Here is a 23044-nt window from a genome sequence, read left to right as displayed (position 1 = left end):
GGCAACACTGGCGCAGATAGTAGAGCGGGTTGTCTTGTAAACGGTGGTTTAAATCCTGCAGGTGCACACTGTAGTTGTGTCCTTGTGCAAGACAGTTCACCCTCCTCGTATCCAGTGTCTGTGTACACTGGTGTATGAATGAGAATGTGAATGTGTGACTGGTTCCCTGATGTAAAGCACTTTGAGTGTCTAAAGCAGGTACAAAGGCTCTGTATTAATGTGACCATTAACCATTTAATCATAACCCATCACGTAAAGCTTCATTGCGAAAAAATGGACACCAAACAATCACCAATATCTTGTATTGATGACGGGAGAGAGTGACCATTGAGCAAAGTCTTCTCCAGCACATCCCAAACTGGACTCTGTAGCAGCCAATCCATGTGCAAATCGTATGTCTTTTGCTTCCTGAACCACTCTGGTCATCTTAAGCCATCAGGGAAGAAGAAATCCATTGGTGGAATAACCTGGTCATTCAGGATGTTCAGATCTTATTCTTGTGTTTCTGAATCTAGACCTGACCAACTGCTGCAACCTCAGATCTGAAGTGAAAGAACCCCTCAGTCATCACAATTGGTACGGATGTTGACGTCTTATTGTGTCTTGTATTTGCTGAACCGAAAAATAAGCGACTACCACAATTTGTGTCTGTGATGAGCACCACACAGATGAGCTTTCCTTCCCTTGACGTGTGTTTCTCCAAGTTTTTTAATCTCAAACCTGTCTGCGTTAGCTCTGTGTGTCATCTGGAATCTTTCTCCCTAACCTCAGCACATCTGTCCCATTCACTCTGAGCCCTTTCCCGACCAGAGAGAGGCGCACGTCAGCACCACCGTCCCCTCCCCGCTCACCCCGAAGCTCTGTGCACAAAAGCCTTCCATTTCCATTCGGCACAGACCGAGAGCCGCAATACCCCCTGATTTTTTAACCGCATGAATCCGATCACCACGGCAACGTGACCAGGAAGAGGTTAAACTTTATTTCCCGGGATGCTTTGCTGTTGGTGCGCTGGTGTGTGCTCGGGTCCCTGCCGTTTGCTGACAGTGATTCAGAGCCACTGCAAAAAGACTGGTTTTATAAATAGAGCGGCTTCAAAGCCACAACGTGTTATTATGGGAGAAGTGGAGGGAATGAAACGCTTTGAAGGAAAACAGAGGAGAAGAAGAAGAGGGGGATGAGGTCACTTCCTGTGTGATCAGACCGGACGATCTTAGTCATGGGTTACTCATGATCACAAACAAATGGCTAGAGGAGATGGAGAAAAGACAAACCAAGGCACTCTTTAACTCTACTTATGTTTTCCCTCATTGTTAGGGGATAATTAGTTTAAAAAGTCTTTAAAAACCTTGCATGCTGGGTGTTTCTTTGTCCCACACATAGCGACCCCTGTTAACTGACTCTGATATGTAGCTACAGCTTTTTGTCTGGACTACCAGATACGAAATCACAAAGCTACTGACTGCTCACCTACACTGGAAAGATGATTAATGATTACAAATAGGTTGAATTAAGGTACTTTATGTTAAATTTGAGTTGGTTTGAACAAATTTCAGATAAGATAAAAATGCTTATGACAATGGATTTTACATTTAAAGACATTTGTTTTCCACTTGAAATGAGACAAAATAATCAGAATTAAGACAAAATGTGCTCCATTGGCAATAAGAGGTTTTTATCTCAACTGAGACTAGACCAAACTTACTCAAATTTTAGATTTTATTTTTTAAAGGGGACTATACAGAGTTTAAAAATGTAAAATATATATATATATATATTCCTCCCCCTACATGTTCCAGCAATGTCCTGTTCACCACAACTGCCTCTAAAATCCTGCACTGTCACTCAAAAAGTTGCTAATTCGGGTCTGAATTGCCGTCATGCACAAGCTTAAAGGGACTATACGGAGTTTAAAAATGTTAAAACTAAGTATTTTCATCCCCCTACAAGCTCCAGCCATGTCCCAAAGTGTAGAATGAACTCAGACCTGTTCACCACAAATACCTCTAAAATCCTGCACTGTCACTCAGAAAGGTGTTAATTCGGGTCCGAAGTCCTGTCATGCACGAGCTTAATATAGAAGCTGCAGTTACACAAAAGACCTGAGGTGGCAGTAGTGAGTATAACGTGACCAACTTGAATCTAGCCCCTTTAATTCAGGTAAATTTATGCAATCTCTTCCTCAAGATAATTATTCTTTGTGTATACTGCCTTTCTCGCTTTTTTGGCAACAGGAATTTCTACTGCACAAAATACAGCTACATCTTAAAAATAGTTGTATAATTATTACCAACAGGTTGAACATAATACAATATAAAATGTTTTCTGGCAACCGAAAGATGCCGTGTAAATGTTTGAAACTTTCAGTGTGTTTGGAAGTGCTGCTGGGTAAAAAGCCTATTTAGTTAAGTTATGTAATTTCAAACTTTTAGAGAAGATATTGATCATCCATCCATCCATTTTCTTCCACTTTTCCGTTGCCGGGTTGTGGGGGCAGCTGTTGAAGCCTTATGTCACCTCCTGCAGGTGGTGGGTCCACAGAAGGACGGCCTCACGATTCTAACCGGGACTGTTGGTCTCTCATAAGGGGCTTCTGAACCGCTCTTTGTCTGACCCGTGAACTAGGACCTGTTTGTCCTGGGAGACTTTTCCAGGGGCACGAAGCCCTGACAACAGAGCCCCCAGGATCATACGGGCACTCAAACCCCTCCACTATGTTAAGGTGGCGGCTCCAGGGGGGTATTGATTAGTTTCTGTCTTTTGTCCATGGAAAGCTGTCTGTTAAGTCCAGCGTTACCATGGAGATCAGCTGCGATACGACATAATAAACCAATAGTTAGCAAATATCTTTAACTTTACCTTTGAGACGTTTTATCAAATTTCAACCAGGTGGAGGCAAAAAATAAGCTTAATATGTGGATAATGTTATAAGTAAAAAACACTTTTCATAAAAATCCCAAATTCCTACGTTTCTGTTGATGTGTTTTTGATGTGATTGCAGCCGTCTAATCTCTACTGACTTTGCCGTCCACTTTTTAAAAATAGTCACAATGAATCCAATCGTCTGCTTTAGCCGTAACTTAGACGCCAGCTTTAACGGGAAGAAAGCAAATGAAAATGTAAATATTGATCCATATGAGAAGAGGCAGAAAACTTTATTTGCACAATATCCTCCTCCAAAGGTAAGACCAACCGCTGCTGTTACCAGTCACAACATCCACGCACTTTTAAAAACAGCTGCACAACTCTTGAAGCCAATATTAGACATGCTATAAGGGCCACTCTTGCTTATACAAGAGTTTATTATGGCTGCTGTTTTACAGGGAACGACAGCTGTAGCACGAGTGAATATTTGCAAATAGGATCATGACATTGCAGTCTGAAGAAGTGGTTCAAATTGACTATTTTGGGGGAAATGGCCTGATTTTTGACCTGGATTTGTCTTGAATCCCTTCACACAGCTCCACATGATCATTCTGTATAAGCTTGTTACGTGAGAACCAACCTAAATCTGTTTAAAAACAAGTGCAAGGGTTCAGAAGTGCAAACGTGAGGGTAAAAATAACAGGTAATGTGTAAAAAGGGTAAAATGAGAAGATTTGGACATGTTTCTAAAGCTGGATTCCTGAAGTCCAGCTCTGCAGGGAGTCGCTCTGCTCCTGCGCACATTTCAGAGATTTTTCATCTGCTTGACCTACTCCACACTGAGCCCTTAGCCTACATCTCAAACATGGATTGACTTTGAATACAGAGCTGTGAAAAGTGAATTTTGTACCCAGTGCTCTCTATAGAGAATCCATTCACTGGGATTTAGCGATGTGAGTTAAAGGTGCAACTTTGTATGATATTTGTGCGTTTATGACCTTGTAGTGACCCAGCGGCTGCATGAGTGGTCATCATGGCGCCTTTACTTTCCATCACGGTGGTCTCTACAACGCTCCAGGATCAATTGTTTTGCAGGTTTTCTGGTGAGAGGCTCCATCAGCAGTGAAAACCTTCCAAACAATTGATGCTGGAGCGTCCTAGAGACCACCGTGATGGAAAGTAAAGGCACCATGCTGACCACTCATGCAGCCGCTGGGTCACTGAAAGGTCAAATACAAATAAATATCACCTTTTTTCCCCACATAAAAAGTTGCATAATGCACCTTTAATTCGAATAAGTATATTTTTTGTGTAGAAATCAACATAACGCCTCTAAATTCTAAATGGCCCCTTCCTACTCTCTGACCTGATCTGCCCCTATGCCCCGTCTCGTGCTCTCAGGTCAGCAGATCAGCTGCAGCTTGTGGTCCCAAAAACTCAAAGGAAGCTTCGTGGGGACCGTGCTTTTTCTGTTGCTGCGCAGAAGCTGTGGAACTCGTTGCCTACAGAGATTAAACTCAGGCTCAGTCTCTGCCTGTGTTTCAATCCCTCCTGAAAACACACCTTTTCTCCCAGGCTTTCAATCACTGAGTCAGATGTGTTTCATTTTTCTTACTGTATGTTGTTTGCACGACTGGATTTGTCTTTGTCTTTTATTGTTGGCTGTAGTTTGATGTACTTAGCATATATTTGCATCTTTTATTAAGACTGTTATTAAAGGAATAGGCCACCGTTTTTACATACTGAGATATGTTCGCACTAATATCTTCACTTTACTGTGCAGATGTCGAACTACTCCTGGTATTATTACGCTTTGCAATATAGTTCCCTTTTTTATCCGCTTAGAAAATCCACATGTAACTATACTTTATAGTGTAACACTTCATGTAACCATATTTAAATAGGGAAAACGTGGAAGAGCTTGGTAGCTTCTATCTTGCCTGTTTTGGAGCTATAGAGGAGAGGGGGAGAGGCTAAATACTAACGCCGTCTGTGCTGTGTTTACATGACTGAGGGCACGCGTGAAGACCAGACAGGTACAAATGAACTCGTCTAAGCTTATGTAAAATGTAATGTAAAAGTGGTGGCCTACTCCTTTAATCCTTCCATTGTTTTAAGATGTGTGTACGGCACTGTGGCCAACTGTAAGGTTTTTAAAGTGCATTATAAATAAAGCTGGTATGGTATGGTATATTCAAACAAATTTTAGATAATTTCTCTCACTTAAGATGATTATTTTGCACAAATCATCTTAAGGAACCACTAACAACACAGATATGGAACATTCACAATACGCAAGTGAGTTGTAAGGCTGATAATTGAACCAAATGCCGACTTTCCGAGATGTGCCAACCCCTCTGCCACCACCCTCCATGAGCCATCTGCATGCAAACACATGTTAATATGGATAATGTTTACAGTCGCCTTTATGGCTCAGCTGACCGAGAATCCTCCCATGTAAATCCAAGCAATAAAACGTATCACTGAGTTAGTTTACTGACAGCCTCCCTTTAGTTTGACTATTTCACTGAGTAACAAAGACACAAAGGCTACATTAGACTGAGCGGCCACACTCAGGCATTGATATAGTTACATGAGGTCATCTGTGAGGTAATGCTGTTTGAACTGTTTGTCAGAAAGATGAAAAGTCCTACTGTTAATAGAGACAGAGATGGAGGGCTAGGGCCAATAACTGGGCACTTTGCACAAGAAAATCCACAACAATCCACAACAATCCCACCTGTGTGTCTAAATAATATCATCGCTTTTTGATACAGTGGTGAGATTTTCACTGTGTAGATAGAGGAAACTTTTTACTGTTCGTTTCATGTAGGTGTAATGGCAGAGATACTGACCAGGTCAAAAGAATCTGTGACTAGGCTTCAGTACAAAATGATAAGATCTTTACAAAGCAGGATAAGGGTTAACACGGAGACTGAAGCTGCAACATCTTTGACTGGACACAAATAGAAATCAATAATTGCTCTCCACACCACATGCATGTTAACTAAGGAGTCACAAAAGGTTACACAAGAGGCTAAAAATGCAACTTGCTCCAACCTTGGAATGTGAAAGTGGTCACTATGCAAACCCTAAACGTGTCAAAGTGTCATTATCAAGACTAAAACATAGAGAAGTATTAAAATGATGCATATTTTAGCTGTTTTTTTGCACTAAGCTCTTGCACTCATGACAGAGGTGCCAGTCAAGCATTTTACTGAAAGAAATAATGCTTCCATCACAACAAGCTGATTCATGCTGGCTAATGTATATCATAGAGTTCAAGCACAGCATAAGCAGAAAAGACAGGCTTCAAACTGAGTGACAGCGCGAGATATAAGCTCCTTTGAATAAACTGAGTATGTGACTCAGACTCCTTTGTGCCATTAAGATGAGGATTAAAGGAATCATTTTTATATACTGAGATATGTTCTTGCCTGAGCTTAGACGAGTTGGTGTGTACCTGTCTGGTCTCTGTGCGTGCCCTTACATAAAAAGACCAAAGATGTTGTTAACATTTGGCCACTCCCAATGTATTCCCATAGCTCCAAATGGGGTTGAAGTTAGAAGCGACCAAGCTCTTCCACGGGCACAAAGACCAGACAGGTACTTATCATCTCGTCTAAGCTCAGGTAAGAACATTTCTCAGTATGGAAAAATGAACTATTCCTTTAACATTCTGTATATTATCAAGTCTATAAGCCTTATCCGCAGAGGACAAGTTTCTTTTATTGTTGTTTTCCTTCCAGCCTCAACAGTGAACAGCGATTCTCGATTTACAACGGCAAGTTGACCAGCAAGACAAGAAAAAGAAGAAATAGAATAAAATGAATGAGTAAATGAAATTGCATACACACGTTACAGCTAAGTTAATGAACAAAATGGCTTTGGGGTCATACAGGTGGTACCACACATTTTATCTCTCTCTCTAAATATATATCGACCCATCAGGCCTGGATCAAGATCTAATCAGGTTTACATAAGGCCTAAAGGAGACCTAAACCGGGGATGAACCAAATACAGATCAATTTAAAAAGACCTAACCTAAATGCATTAATAAAGCTTCAATGAAAGTATTTAGAATTAAAAAAAAGAATAAAGTCTAAAAATGCAGATGACACTGAGAACCATCGGAAGATGAAGAAACCTGTGTACCAACAGTGGTCCACACATAGTACCACAGCTTAGATCTACTGTCCTATAGGCTTTATGAGTTCAGCTCCCGGCCCTGGACCCTGAGTAAACAACATCCTTTTACTCCTCCAGTCTGAAGCTTCTGCCTCCCTTCTGCTTCTACAGGGAGGACACAGCCAAGTGAAGTGACCAGTTGCTGTTTGATTATCTGATGACAAACTACAAAGTCCTGTCACCTCATTCTCTTCTCACATCCATTTAACATGAAGCCTTAGTCCTCTCTGCCATGATGAAGAAAGCAAAAATGACAAAACAAAGGAATAAATAAATTCCAAATATAATTTCCCACTGAATAAACACCAAGCCCAGAACTAGCTCACAGTGTAACCACGGGCTGCATGGAGTCTCCACCATCTGCTATGGCTCTACAGGAGGGGAAGCCCTGCTAAACGTGCCATTTTTCTCTCCGTATCTTCCTTCTGTATCTACGAAGATGCTTCCCAGACCCCAAGCCTTGATGGTCGTATTACCACACAGACAGGCTGTGGCGGTGCTGAGGACTCCTCTGGGATGCATTTTGTAGCAGGTGGAGGTAGCAGACAGCTAGGCCGTGAGACTTTAATTGCCTTTACGCACGAATCAATACCATTCCAGTCATGCGTATTGGGGAGCGTTTGCCTTTGACTCTCTCTCTCTCTCTCTCTCTCTCTCTCTCTCGTCTCTCATCCTTTTGATTGTGATTGAGAGGGGAATGTGTTTGCATGAATGAGCGCTAGACACGGATCATGCCACAGAACCGACGCTATGCAATGGGCTTTTGAGGCTTGCGGACGGTCAGCACACTCCCGACTTTCCCCCTTTGTCCACGCCAGTTTGCATTGCATCGGACACTATAGCTCTACAGCAGCTCCATCTCACTGCGCGCTGCAACTAATTACATTTATCCATTTAGGAAAGTGGACCAAATCAAAAACGCAGCCTGTGCTAGATTCTTACTCGTCCGTGCAGCTTCCCCTTCACTTTACTCCCACATGCGCGCAAATGCAAGGCTTTTGTGGCCAATTCCTTCACACACATTGAGGAGTTACTGACACCTCGAGCTTGGAAATGAAGATGTCATAGTTTTAGGGGGGCTGTCAGCACGCGAGTCATCTGCATATCGCTTGAATATGCATGTCTCCTCCAGCCTTTTCGTGAAGCGTGTTCAAAGTCTCAACGAGAGCGATTTGTCCAACCTCGTGCGGCTAATAAGATGTTGTCATCGTGATAGTTGGAATGACTAGCACGCAGGCTAATCCACAGGTTTGTTCTGGTTGTGTTGAAAGGTGGCACAGGCTCCACTCGTGTTTCCCTACCTTCTATACCCGGGCAGCGGCGGTCCTTGGATCCGAGAGCGGAGCGTCAGAGGCCGGGAGAGATGCTGCTGCTTTCCCCCCGCGGCGGCTCTCTCCCCCTCCTGGATGAATTCTCACTCAAATGGCGAGCGTGTCCTCTGCGCTTCCTCCTCATCCAACGACACCGAGGAGATAAAGTGTAAAGCAGAACAGCCTTCCAGCCGCGGAGAGAGGCGGCCGTAGAGCGGACAGCGTGTTGCTCCGTGGAAATGGCTGTTCTGGTGGCTCTCTCTCTCTCTCTCTCTCTCTCTCTCTCCCCCCGTCCACAACCCCCCACCAACCCGCAGCCTGTCAACCCTCCTCCCTGACCCTATTCTCCAGCTTTCCTTTCACACTTTCTTTGGCTTCTTCAATACAAAGCTCCCACGCATGAACCCAAGTCTAACAAATGGCGCTAAAAAAAAAAGAAGTGGAATTCCGCTAGTGCTTTTACGCGCGGCTTAAAACGTGCCTTTTCGGTACAGCAGGGCGTTCACGTGTCTGCGGGTTTTCTCTCGTTCATTTATTCCACAGAGGAAACACGCTGGATGCAACGCAGGTCGTTTTACATAACCAGCAGTCCGTATTATGTCTCTGTAATCCGCCACACTCCTCCCCGTAAACAGCTGGAAAAGCGCTGGGGGAAAAGGACGTCACATCTGGGGCTTGGTTTTTGACAGACTCAGCCTCTCAGCTGGAGGAGCCGGCTGGAAAAGGCGAAAGGGGTGGAGGCCACGCGAAAACTCCGATCGAGGATTTAGTAAAAGTCTCCATGTTGTGCAGATTCGTGCATTAAAAGTTGACATCTTCGTCTTTATACGTAAAAATAATAATAAGATAAGATAAGCCTTCATTGATCTCAGAATGGAGAAATTTACTTGTTACATTCAGTGAAGAAACACTCCTCAATGTCGAATAATGTCTTTAATGACAGAGATGAAGGAGCCCTACAATAGTACAAACAATTGCAGGGTAAGTGAATGGTAAAACTATTAAATGTGACCATACAATATAACATAGGTCATTAGCCTACATATTACAACATTACACATAATATGCAACTGTTCTGTAAATTACGTTTAAAAACATAACACATGGGACTTACATGAATTAGGCTGAACAGCACAATAAAACACCTTGCCATGAACATGAGCGTAACAACCAATATCCGGTTCCTAACTGAGCCGGTAATAGTAAGATCCTACATTGCCCCCTAGTGGCCAGTGATAAATCCTTCATCCCCCCCAGTCCGGAAAGCTACAGGAGAGGTTAACGGACTCAGAATCATATCCAATGGCCAGACTCAGGCTCGTAGTGCCTGGGGGGCTGCCTAGCCCGGCTCGGACGTGAGAGCAGGGGTGATGTTGGTGCGGGCAGTGACGCCCGTGATGGCACGGTCGGCACGGCATCCATAGAGGTGGGGTCACCCTGAGGCTCAAGGTCAGGGGGTGGGGCCGCAACTGGGGCCATGCCCTGGGGTCCGTCCACTGGTGGCACAGCCAACCCCTGAGGCGGTGCAGGGCCCAGATCGGCAGGTGAGGTCTCACGCCCAGGCACTGAGGGCATCGGCGGCACAGGTGGCCGCTGTAGGGTGTAGGGGGAGGCCGGAGTATAGGCACGGAGGAATCGCCGATTGCGCAAAGTCAGACGACCTGACCCATCAACCCTCAATCGGTATTGGTCGTGACCCAGCGACTCTACCACCACCCCTGACCTGTCCCACTTGCGTGGGCTCGGGCCCAGCTGATTCTGGAGGAAGACTGTCTCACCAAGTTCCAACGGGCGGAGAGGCCTAGTGTGAGCCCTCAGAGACTCAGTGGTGCGTGACATCCGGGTCCGTAGGGCATCTTCCTTTGCCGCCCACGCCTGGCGCCAAAGCGGGCGGACATGCGGATTGGAGAACTTTTCCAGTCTATTGACGAAAGAAAGTGAATCCCGGAGTGGACGGCCAAAAATAATCTGTGCTGGTGAGAGGTTGCAGTCGGGGTCAGGTGTGTTGCGCAGCTGCAACATAGCACGCAGGAAGCGGTCATGGTCAAGGCTGCCAGTAGGGCCAGTGTTGGACGCTAGAAGGCGTTTGGCAGACTTCACAGCAACTTCCGCCCTGCCGTTCGATTGTGGAAAGCCAACGGAGGACACACGGTGCTTGACATGCCATAACCGGAGAAAGTCCGCCGTACGACCGGCCATAAACTCCGGGCCGCCATCGCTAGAGAGTTCCTCTGGCACACCAAAGGTCGCAAAGAACGAACGGAGGTGGCGAACTAGACCAGCCGAGCCTCCCGTGTCGGTGCCTGCTGAGGAGCTCAGGACCTCAACCCAGCCCGAGAGTCGGTCCCCCATGACCAAGTAGTGGCGACCCCCATAGTCAAAAAAGTCGGCAAACACCGCCTCGAATGGGGTGGATGGAGGCGAGGATGGCAGGGGGGGCGTGGCCGCTTGCGACGGGGCATTGCGGTTGCAGTCAGCACAACTGGCCCTGGTGGCCAGAATGTCCCTCGCCATTCCGGGCCAGTAAACGATGGCACGGGCACGGTGCTCCATCGCTGAAGTCCCCTGGTGGGCGGCGTGGAGATGCTCGAGAACTTTGCGACGGAGGGACGGTGGGACCACAACACGGTCGTTGTATAACAGGACCCCATCCTGCGCGTAGACAGACTCGCAGACCGATGACAGGCTAGCTAGAGCGGGGTCGGTCACGTCAATCTTACCCCCATGCTCGATGAGGTAGAGGAGGTGGGCGAGGCACGCGTCTGCTGCTGTCTCCTGAGTAAGGAGGGGCCATGAGATGGCACAAAGGCCTTGAGCATCTTCACGGATGGAGGCCATGAGTGCTGACTCTGTGATATCAGCCACACTCTGTGATCCCAGCAGGAGCCCGTTCGCTGCGCCTGAGGGAGAGGGGTGCCTTGAGGTTGCGTCAGCAGCTAGATTGCTCACGCCAGGCAGGTGCACAATGTCGAAACGCCACGGGAGAGTGCGTTGCTTGAGTCTGAACAGACGAGAGTTCGTAATCTCATCGAGCGTGCGGTCGCCGAAGATCTTCACCAGAGGCTTGTGATCGGTGACCACAACGAGGTTGTCACATCCTTGGGTGAAGAATTTCGTCTGCTCAAGGCCCCAGGCGACCGCTAGGGCCTCCCCTTCGATGGCTGCGTAGCGTTGCTCTGCCGAAGACAGAAAACGCGACCCGGCAAGGGTGATCCTCCATCCACCCAGGCAACAGTCCGGTATGCCAGAGGCGCAGCCGCAATGCTGTTGGAGAAGGAAGTAACCAATTCCGCGCCTCGACCAGTCGGGGCGGAGGCAGGTGCGTCTCTGCATGTCGTAGATCTCCACACCCTCACGGATGGCCTCAACTATGGCCTGCTTGGATGCCTGGAAGGCATCCTCCAGTTCAGATGACCAGGAGAACTTGCACCGAGGGCTGAGGAAAGGCTTGAACGGTGCCATAGTGTCACGTAGCTGGGCGTAGTTGGCCACCTGGTTCACCAGGCCAAACCAGCTCCTGATGTCTGTCGTGGAGTCTGGAGTGGGGAAATCCCGGATAGCGTCCAGGTATTTTGGGAGTGGCTCGATGGTGGTGTCCGAGACCCTAAAGCCAGCAAAGTCAACATCCTTCTCTGCGAACTGGAACTTGTCTGGGTTCAGCACGATGCCTGACCGACCGACACGTGTGAGAAAGTCAATCGTCCTCCACCAGTGTTGTTCAAGGTCAGTGTCATAGTGAATGGTGTCATCAACACACCGTTCCTTGCGTTCGTAGTCGGAGAGGATGGCATCAAAGCGTCGATTGTAGCCATCCCCTGAAGACAGGAAGCCCTGAGGTGCCCTGGTGTAACGCCAGCGGCCAAAGGGTGTGATGAAGGTGGTCAGGTGACGATCAGACTCACGCAAAGGCACACTATGGTAGCCATTCCAGGCATCAGTGACCGTTTTCCAAGTGTCCTTTGGGATGCGACGGGCGAGATGGAATGGGGATTCAGTGGCAAACGTCTCACGTTTACAGAACCTGTTGAGGGGTGAGAGGTCCACAGTCCTGCGTGGGGAGCCGTCATGTTTCCGAGTGACTACCATACGATGGCACCATGTCACAGGTTCACCATAAGGCACGCGTTCGATGACACCAAGGGCCTCGTCACGGAGGAGGTCATCGTGGACCCTCTGCTGCCAGTGCAGGGGCACGTTGGCTGCGGTGTGGCATGCTTTAGGCGTGGCTGCCGGGTCTACGTGAATTTCAATAGGTGGCCCCTCCATACAAGGCAAGGCCCGATGGGGGCAGGTGTTGAACGTAGACGAGGCGTACCTGTCGAGCAGCCATTCCTTCATACGGCCGTTGTTCTCCGTTGTGCATGGAAAAGGCAGTGCCGCAGGCCGCGGTGGCGGCGCCATGCGCTGGGGACATGAGCACTGGACATCCTCTGGACTAACAAGGTCCCTGCCGCGACTGCCAGCGGAGCGAGTAGCGTTGATAGACAAGGGTGTAGGTGCGGTGAGGATGTCAGGGCAGTATCCATCTTCAGGCCCTCTCCTGCCATCTGTCGACGGAAAGTTTCTAGGCAAGAGGCCGAGGCTGAGAAGTGACTCATAGGAGAGGTACATGGCGCGGACTGAGCTACTCACATACACCATGGAGCGGCAGCATGGTGCCACGCCGCTGTCCGGGGCTGTCGACAGGATGGCGAAGAAGGCTCCCTCAATGGCTATGGGAGAGCGGTTGGCAGCCGACAGACTGAGGTTGACGGGGCGTAGGACGTCGCGTGAGAACCCACACGACAGAAACTCTGCCAGGGACCAAAGGTCTGACTGTGCGCCAGTGTCAGCAATGGCGGATATTGTTACCCCAGTGTCCGAACCTCTGCCACTGCAGCTGCCTCTTGGCACGCCTGCGTCGTCCACTGAGATGGTAATTGACACCCGGGGGTGGTCTCTCAGCCTGGCGCGCCTCCATTCGCCCCTGGAGAAGATGTGGTGCTCAAGCTTGATGGGCTTGGGGTTGTTGACACTACCATGTGTAGCCCGAGTGTGGCGTCGACTCCCACGATGATTACCAGGGCGAGCGCCAGCCATAGATGAGATCTGGGAGATTACCTCTGAGGCCATAGCAGCCTGCTGGCCTTCAGATGATGGTAGGGGCCGCCTCTTTCGCCGACGGGCCCTGTAGCAGTCAATGCAGACCTGGTGAGGCTTAGAATTCCATCCCCGAGACCCCTCTGTGAAGACTTTAAAGGCGCTGTTACAGTCCGGGCAAGAGGCCTGTTTAGCCTTGTCTACTGGGGCTGTAGCCTGTGTGGGGCTCATCGGTGGGTCCTTCTTCAAGCGCCGAAATGACGACATGGCTGATAGAGTGGGTGACGGGAGAGCATTGCGAGCCATTTCTTTGTTTTCAACAAGTGCAATCACCTCGTTCACGGGTTTCCACAGGATATCAGGTGTGCCTAGTGTCTCACGACGTATGTCTGAATCATAAATTCCATTAAGTAGGACGTCACGTATGATGTGGTCAGTATAGTCCACGTTCTGGCCGCATACACATAAAGCACTGTAGTCACACGTCTCCGCCTTCCCTCGTACTCTGGCAGTGAAGGCCCGGAATGCTTCGTCTCGCTCCTGATGCAGCTGAAGCAGTTCAGTGCGCAGGACACATGTGGCAACTGGAATAACTGCTAGCGAGCGCATGGCGGCCATCAAATCCGCCAATGATCCAGTGGTGGCATGTGGATTCGCTTTCAACAGGCTGTCTCCGAGTCCAGGCCCAGCACACTGAAACAATTGGAAAGTAGCCTGGGTGTCGCCTATGCCCGAGCCAGTGCGGAAGACATCCCAACGACGTGTGAATACGTTCCATTCCTCTATCGATACACCGATGTCGACTTTAGGACGATCAAGTTTTGGGCCTAGAGGTGTTGGGGCTTGGGCTGGCGTGGCAGTGGCAGGCGGGTTTTGATGGGCAAATCCATGATTCGTTAGCAGGGCTATGGCGAGGGCTTCAGACACATCTTCAGTCACGAAAGTGCATCCGGGGACAGAACATCCAACGACAACCATGGCTCCTTCATGAAGAAACACTCCTCAATGTCGAATAATGTCTTTAATGACAGAGATGAAGGAGCCCTACAATAGTACAAACAATTGCAGGGTAAGTGAATGGTAAAACTATTAAATGTGACCATACAATATAACATAGGTCATTAGCCTACATATTACAACATTACACATAATATGCAACTGTTCTGTAAATTACGTTTAAAAACATAACACATGGGACTTACATGAATTAGGCTGAACAGCACAATAAAACACCTTGCCATGAACATGAGCGTAACAACCAATATCCGGTTCCTAACTGAGCCGGTAATAGTAAGATCCTACATTGCCCCCTAGTGGCCAGTGATAAATCCTTCATTCAGCTCTTAGAAACACTCAGGGTGTGCAAATAGGCTGGAAATGTAAGAAAAATAAACACAAAACAATTAAATAGTAAAATAGCGGTATCTTATGTACAGTTAGTAACAAAAAATGTTATAGTCAGTATTAGCAGTGCAGGTTTACATCATAGTGCAAGTGGTTGATAAAGTGACACAGGTGAGTGATGTAAATACAGGGATTATTGCATGTATTCTGCAGAGGGGTTATTGCACATGTTACTTTACAGTCTTGTACAGTCTGACAGCAGTGGGGATGAAGGACCTGCTCCTTCTTGCACTGAGGGTGTCTCAGTCTTCCACTGAAAGAGCTGCTCAGCTCCTCCACAGTCCCCTGCAGTGGGTGGGAGGTGTTGTCCATGGTGGAGGTGAGCTTGGCTAACACCCTCCTGTCCCTCACCTCCTCCACCGAGTCCAGGGGGCAGCCCAGGACCCTGGCCCTCCTGACCAGCTTGTTCAGTCTGTTCTTGTCCCGCTCTGTGCTGCCCGGGGCCCAGCACACGGCAGCGTAGTGGAGAGCAGAGGCCACCACAGAGTCATAAAAAGTCCTGAGGAGAGGCCTGCTCACTCCGAAGGACCTCAGTCTCTTCAGAAGGTGGAGGCGACTTTGACCCTTCTAATATATTAAGCCCTATATTGTCATTTGCATATAGGCTATTCTTAGCATACTTGTCCTCTGCTGTTTGGATGTTTTTATGAGGCTAAAACAGTAACCAAACCTGTGAGCTCATGGTGAGGGTCAAGTGTTTTGAGAGAAATATAGGCCTACAGGGAACATGATCCTTATAAAGATGTAAGAATGAAACAAACACCGGAAAGTTTACAGTGCTCAGTCTGGGAAAATTGAACAACTGATGGCAGAATAGTTAAGGTAAGGTGGTGTAAAATGAATACAATCATTTGCCTTCTCCCTATGAGTGAAAGTGTCAGGCTGTGTATGTTTAGCCTTGTGACTGACCAGGGTGACCCTGCCCTGAATCACTTCAATTCTCACTGATAGCTGGCATGGTCAACTCATCATTATGGGGAGAAGAGCCGTCAGCCACTCGGCTCCCCAGCTGTGGAACACTCTCCCCCCCGACCTCCACTACACTGACTCACTCATTCAAATCTCAACTCAAAACTCATCTTTTTAGAAAAGCCTTCACACCAACTGCACTGTCCATTCTCCATGAATGTGTTTTTATATTTATTTAACCTTTATTTCACAAGGAGAACCTCATTGAGATTGTAAATCTATTTTCCAAGACTCAGTGCCGGCTCCAGAACAAATTGAGGGAGCGTTAGAGTTTCAAAAGGTGCAAATGGAGATTCTTGCCATTACATACTGTATATATTACATTTTATATTGTGATGCTGCTGAAACTCAAGCTGCAAACATTTCAAAATTGGGTTGCAATGCACCCTTTTGCACCCCTGTAGATCATCTGGGCCAATCCAAGAGTGTCCTGGCCAAGAGACATCACAATTACAAATGACATACAATACAAACACACTCAAAATTAAGTAACAAAGATGGAAACATTGAGTTCAATTAAAGCGTTTGCAGCATGAGGGTCTTTCACATTTAAAAGTCTCTTGAACATATGAAGTGAGACCAACTCATTAAGCTTCAAGGTTGGAGCTCATTCCAGAAAAAGGGAGCTGCCAAGCGGAATGCCTTTTCCCCCTGCTCAGTTCTGACTGATGATGCAACTTTCAACTTTGTAGTCATGAGCACAGTACTTTCAATGTGTTTCTTTGATGTAAGGCGACCTTGAGTTTCTAGAAAGGCGCCTACCAAATAAATTGTATTATTATTATGATCAAATATGTTCTCCCACATAGTATTTTTAAATATAATCCATGAATCTATAATGGTCAACTTCAAATAGCCTTTTTAGTGAAAGTCAGAGCAATGTGACTGAGACTAACACAGGAGCAGCTTGTTGGCACAGTGGGTGTGACTGTGTGTTTTGGTTTGCATGAGGTGGACAGAGGTCACTGGGTCTGGCCTTTGTTGATGTTAATCCAGGTTTCTCTTCATCGATCACTGGCCCCAGCCGCCAAGGATTATGGGAGATTAACCAAACTGCAGCTAATGGTGTGACACACGACACAGATGTAGTGTAAACACAAGTTCACTATCACAGGAAAATTAATTATCAATCAGATCAAGACTCAGCAGATTTGTTATGAGCCCTATCTGGTGGATCTGATTGGGCCTTTGTAAAAGTCGTTGATACAGTATATTAAAAAAAAGCCTATTGTTATCTCATATAGTATCTAAATAGAAACCTGAAGCCAGATCAATATTACAGTGGAAATGTGAAATCACAATCACACATCAGTTATCTGAATAGTCCTACATTTACATTTATTATTTTTAGGGAATCATTTCATAGGTTCAGCTTTCCAGGAACTATTAACCTTGACCCTTTATTTTCTATGCAGTTGTGGCTCCCTCTAGTGGTAAATGATTGTACCTCCTAATCCCATCGTGCCTCAGCAAAGCCCTATAATTGAATTGTAGATGTCAAAGACCATCCATTCATATCAGTCCCTCATGACGACAGTCTGGACGTCCCGTGGGAGCTATTTACTGATTTACTCCAGTACAGCGGTTTACGTAAACTGGGTGAGGGGGTGAGAGAGATAGAGTCTGCTAAATGTCCACATAAACAGCATTAACTGGTTTAAAGAAGGTTACCAAGTGAACTACATGAAATTGTACAGGGATAGACACTTCTCTCAGTGATATGCATTATGTGTAAGTGTGACTGCAATGAAATAATGTGGTAAGCCTTCGATGGGGATTCATTATATTTATTTGCTAACAGAAAGTGATGGGACAGTGAATGATCATTTATTATAAACATATATATCGAGGTCAAGGCGTTACTAAGCCTCTCCATCTCCTGTGTGACACGGAGGTGGTTTGTAGGTTCCCTCTTTGATCATCTTGTCTCGCTGCTGACGGATTTGATGCAAACGTTTATACTGCGAAAAGAGGAGAAAAGACCAATTAAAAACATTCAGTATATTTTGAAGTTTGAAACCACTGTATGAAGTCACGGGGGTGATAGAAACAGCCAGTATGCTTTTACTAAAAAAACAAGTATATTTCGCTTGCACAACTGAATTGATAAATGAAGTATTTGTTTTAGCATGGCTTATAATGTAGTTGTTCTTTTTGTTGATGGGTAAGGACGAAATGAGAGTCTCGGAGGAACAGCTCAAGTTGTTAAGTATATAAAGTCCATGAAGCAGGAAAGAGAAGGAAGAAAGAGAAGAAGAAGGAAGAAGGAGAAGAAGGAGATCAAGGAAGAAGGAAGCAGAAAGAAAAAGAAGGAAGAAGAAGGAAGAAGAAAGAAGAATACGAAGGAGAAGAAGGAAGAAGGAAGAAGAAGGAAAAGAAGGAAAAAGGAAAAAAAGGAAGAAGAAGAAGGAGAAGGAAAACAAGGAAAAAGGAGAAGAAGAAGAAGGAGAAGAAGGAAAAGAAGGAAAAAGGAGAAGAAGGAAGAAGAAGAAAGAGAAGAAGGAAAACAAGGAAAAAGGAGAAGAAGAAGGAGAAGAAGGAGGAAAACAAGGAAAAAGGAAGACTCTAGATTCTAAATTCTAAATTAATTGCGACAGTTTAACCGTTGACAAACAGCCAGTTTAGAGCTTCAGGCCTTTCGGCCACAAGGGCATTGATTTTTCCCCATCAATCAAGTACTGTATGTGGGAAAATTCAATGACATACAGCAGCGTGCTCCCATAGCAAAGGCATTTTGTTTAGTATCCCAGTCTAGAACATCTGCCATCACTAATCAAAACTGTATTTTAATAGAAAGTGGTGTGTTAATTTGATAGCTCAGACAAGATTCCAGACAATTTTTACTTTTAGATACTTGTTACTGAATTGCTGGGTTTCAGGTGACATCGCAGGGTTTTAAAGGCCTATAATATTTATGCAGGTAAAGGGCAGGTAAATTATTTTGTTTTTGAGAAGATTTTTGGTTTTATAGAGAGAGAGATCATGGAAACAGTGAGTGATATTAATGATCATTTTTGTAATTCATACATTTTCTTGTTAAATGTTGTGAAAATGTTATGCAGTTAATCGGAACAACTGGCTCAACCTACACCAGAACAAACAATTCAAGTTCAATGCCTTAAAAAAATCTAGTGAATTAAGTCTAATGTTAAAGGCCCTTTTCCTGATTTATATATATAAAAAATCAACAATAATAGAGGGAGTGAGTGACTTTTAATTTGTTCAATTGTGTTAATTGTGGCCCAAAGTGATTCAATCCTAATACATTTCTAACATCCCAGTTTTTTTACAGGGATGAGTTAATAAATATATTTTACAACTTTCCGGCAGCAATAGGGCCAATAGAGCAATCAACCATTAGCCTGCTAATTACTGATCAATAAAACGGCTTTACGACGAGACGCACAGCACACAAAGGTCTGATCACTGAGTCTGACTATACAACAGGACCAAACAAACTTGACTCCACTACTGGGGGAGGAAAAGATATCCTTCAAAGGCCTTCAAGACACACATTATTGATGGATAAGAGAATTGAGTCTGTCACACCGACTTTAAACACATAAAATGCTGAATAATAAGTACAAGTAACTTTTAAGAAAATAGCATACCGTCTTTTGCCTGTGCATGCACTCGTAGAAGTCCTCAAACTCCACCTTACACTCCTCTTTGGCGCGTGCCTGTCCGATGCCGTGGGCACATTCGATCCACTCCTTCTCAAAAGCGTGGCAGCGCGATGCCTGTTTGTATGGCTGAACTCCGCTCTGCTGCAGGAGCCACTTGTCCAGGTCTATGCCCAGCCGAGACTGGATGTCCACAAACGGCATCTTGCTGAGGAATAAAAAGAGTTTTTTTTTTTAGTAAGCATGTCTGACCAAATCACAAGGAAACTCTAGTAATCAGTAGTATATCACAGACAGGGGACCACCTTAATGCTATTTACTTATACTATATTATGTGTCATTATAGAGTTCGGGAAACTCCACAGTTACCATGGAGATCTGCCATCTTTGCAGCTGTTAGCATACATTTGCACTGACTAACATAAGCTAAAAACAGTATAAAAATAGCTGTGGAACAACTCCGTTTACTGCTGGTAAATGTGGTGTCCAAGTGTTTTAATGTGAACAATAACTCCAGTATTTTAACTTTTAAAATCTCCATTAGTTTACAATTGCTGCTAATCCCATAATGCTTAGCGATATTACATCACATTGCAAACATAACAGAAAATCCGCACAACTGAATGCTCACCAGCTTTTGTATAAGCTCACCACAGGAGGCATACATTATAGTATAGTGACAGTGCCTTTAAAAACTTGTTCATACAAGGTTTAATAGCGTAATGAAATTTAGTTTATGTGATAAATATGATATGATGGTGCAGCTCGATCGGCCACATCAAACTGTCATCTTATTAAACACATGCTCACATCTAAAATATATAATACATATGAAATATGTTTAATTTTGGGGGATTCCGTCTCTAATAGACATACTTACTAAGACGATGAACACGAACTAAAAAACAACAACATACTTTTGTTTATTATAATTTCACACGCTAGTAAGATACGATCAGAAAGAATATTTATATAGCATGTTTAAAAAAAAAAAAACGTAGACCATAAAGCTTCAGGAGTTCACAACCGTCAACACGCCATACTTCTGTAAACATAAATATGATAATTTCATGCTTCCTTCACCTTGCTAATCATGCTAAAAGCTAACATTAACGGCGACTCGACCTAACAATCCTACAAAAACACGTTCACATTACATTGATCGATGCAACAGTTTTAAAGACCGGCACATTTGGTTATCAAAAGTCCAAATAAGACACGAGATACAGGCAAAATACGGCAATATATTTACCAGGATTGATTAAAGTCACTTTAACCTTCTGTCAAGCTGTGCGTCCCTCTTTACGGCAGATCAAAACACGGCCGTAAAGCAGTGCACGCAGCCGTAAAGGTTTTTTCAACAGCAAAAAGAGCATTGACTTACTGCCCTCTGCTGTTTGTACCAGGTTATTTCATGATTATGTTTTCTTTAGTTTAATGACTTTAGCTCAGAAGGCAGAAATCCATAAGGGTGCAACTTAATAACACCCCCTCCAAAAAATGTGAAAGCAACTTCTGAGTGGCCCCTGTGAAAAGTCTGTTGCAGAAAAAAACGTGACTTCTTGGTAAATTAATGGCAACTAAAAATATTATTTGAAGGTTAGGACATTTCACATTCATTCTAGATGCTTTGCCAATTCTTGTACATAAAAAAAGTGTTGTTTAAATTAATCTGTACTAAAAAAAGGAGGCAGTTCAATGTTGGATTACAAATGCACAGTAGAGGGCACCAACAGAGAACAGATGCTTCCACCGCAGAAGAAGAAGAGGCCAAACCGGAAATGTACTTCTTCTTGCACATGCGCAGAACGCATTAGGCCGCTAGCACAGATCTGGTACCGATTGTTAGCCATGGATAATTTTACTTTTTATCGGTATTTGCAATATTATGCCTTACACGGCGTAATGCATCCGGACCTGGATCGCAGACTGAGGAGCAAAGTGAGAAGAGTTTCGCCAAATTTTATTCTTAAAGGTAAAATATAAATATCTAGGGATACCAGATTTCTAGACTTCTAAACTGTGTGGATAGGGAGGCACTTTTTCCTGTGAGGAGAATGTTATGATGCACAAATAACAAATAAATAGCAAGGAAAAAAATCGAGGCAATCTTTTGGTTGAGATGATTTGTGATGTCATTTAAGTTAGGCAACAATTACTTACAGAAACATAACATTTATTTAATTACATGTTTACATTTCAGAAAGTAAGATAATATTTTTATTGTACGTTGGGACACGTATGTTGGCCTAAATATAAAGGGCAAGGCACTGTCACCCCCTCCCCATAAAAAAAATAAATATATATATTAATAATAAATAAGCCCGGCATGGTATTAGGTTCAAATCAAAATTAAATGTTGCTTTTACTGTTAATATCTGTAATGTGGATTTATTCACAATTTAAAGATGAAGACCTTACATGATGTAGAATTTTTGTTTTAGTTTTCTTTATGATTATCCCATTAGAAAGCAGAATGTGCCCACACTTTGGGTTGCCAGTAGGGCTGAAAGATATATCGATCGTATCGATATCGAGATCTGAACATTCAAAATATTAAAATCGAAAAAGCAAGATATAAACGATATCGATTTTCATCAATAAAACTGCACTCTTTTGTATTATGATTTTGTTTTTCTGAAAAATGCTTAGTTTTCACTTAACCCATAGTTATATCGTATCGTATTGATATCGAGATATCTGGCATGAATATCGAGATATGAAATTTTGTCCATATCGTTCAGCCCTAGTTGCCAGATCCAATTGCTAAATGCACTACCACAATCCCAGCATGAATTCTAAATTCTGTAGGTTCTCACAGGGCTGTGAAAGTTATTGAAATTTAATTTAAACAAATATCAGCACAATTTAAATGATCATTATGACCCTTTGTCAGGTGACTAAAATTAAAACCTTTTTGAACCATGATGGTAAACACTATATTTCTTTACTTTTGTAATATGAAATCAAATTGTAACTCAATATTGATCAAAATCCACAAAGAAATAAAAGTGATTTTCTTGAGGCAAGCCAAGTTCAGCTGTAGTTGTACTGTCTCATCGTCTAACAACAATAAATTAAATAACACACGCAATTGATTGTATTGTATTCCATCAACCAGCTATGAATATCTGATGATGCATTTCTGTTTCCTCTTCACGTACCACAGACCACAGGTTGTTTTACACGGGGCCCAGTCGGCAGTTCATGCGGCTGGTGGTGCTGTCTGAGGACGAGCGGCGGTCCGCGCTGATGGAGAGCCACGTGGACCCCGGGACAGGCACTCACATGGGCACGAGGAGCACCAGGGACCGGGTAGTGTCCGGGTACTACTGGAGCTCGCTCATAAGGGACGTGGAGGAATGGGTAATGATGGGGAGATTATTATTTATTACTGCATTGGAAATTGTGAAAATCTCCTGATGTAATAGAGTTCACACACCTCATGCTGTTTGTTGTATGTGGCAACCCCCTATTGTTTAATTGTGGGTATAATGGCGCTATCAGAGGGAAGAAAATCAGAATCTATTTTACCCCCCACCTGAACCGAGTGCATTTTCTCCAGTTCGGCTTTAACCAAATATAACAGTGTAATGCCTCATTTGAAAG

At 44.6% G+C, this 23044-nt stretch overlaps 2 protein-coding genes across 2 annotated transcripts in view; both read right to left on the bottom strand.

Moving 5' to 3' along the window:
• The window catches only part of macf1a (microtubule actin crosslinking factor 1a), a 309958-nt gene extending 301340 nt beyond the window's left edge, over window positions 1–8618 (bottom strand). The window contains exon 1 of the mRNA XM_079570810.1: window positions 8352–8618. The gene's annotated coding sequence lies outside the window, so the exon portion shown is untranslated. The remainder of the gene's footprint in view (window positions 1–8351) is intronic.
• An 8960-nt stretch (window positions 8619–17578) lies between these two features.
• Window positions 17579–20792, bottom strand: ndufs5 (NADH:ubiquinone oxidoreductase subunit S5). The gene is made up of 3 exons (XM_079570665.1): window positions 20688–20792; window positions 19424–19643; window positions 17579–17773 (listed from the first exon to the last, which is right to left on the bottom strand). The coding sequence occupies exons 2-3, from the start codon at window positions 19637–19639 to the stop codon at window positions 17675–17677; spliced, it is 315 nt and encodes a 104-aa protein (XP_079426791.1). The 5' UTR covers window positions 19640–19643; window positions 20688–20792; the 3' UTR covers window positions 17579–17674.
• Window positions 20793–23044: the final 2252 nt, after the last annotated feature.

This window comes from Gobius niger (genome assembly GCF_951799975.1).
Source record: "Gobius niger genome assembly, chromosome: 14".
NCBI lineage: Eukaryota > Metazoa > Chordata > Actinopteri > Gobiiformes > Gobiidae > Gobius > Gobius niger.
The sequence above is the reverse complement of the archived record's forward strand: the minus strand, read 5'-3'. Positions and strand labels throughout refer to the sequence as shown.

Excerpts from the sequence above, each read along its gene's own strand:
- ndufs5 (XM_079570665.1), bottom strand. The coding sequence starts at position 19,639 with ATGCCGTTTGTGGACATCCAGTCTCGGCTGGGCATAGACCTGGACAAG. Across the intron at positions 17,774-19,423 it reads GCATGCACAGGCAAAAGACG|TATAAACGTTTGCATCAAAT; the intron begins GTATGCTATTTT and ends CTCTTTTCGCAG.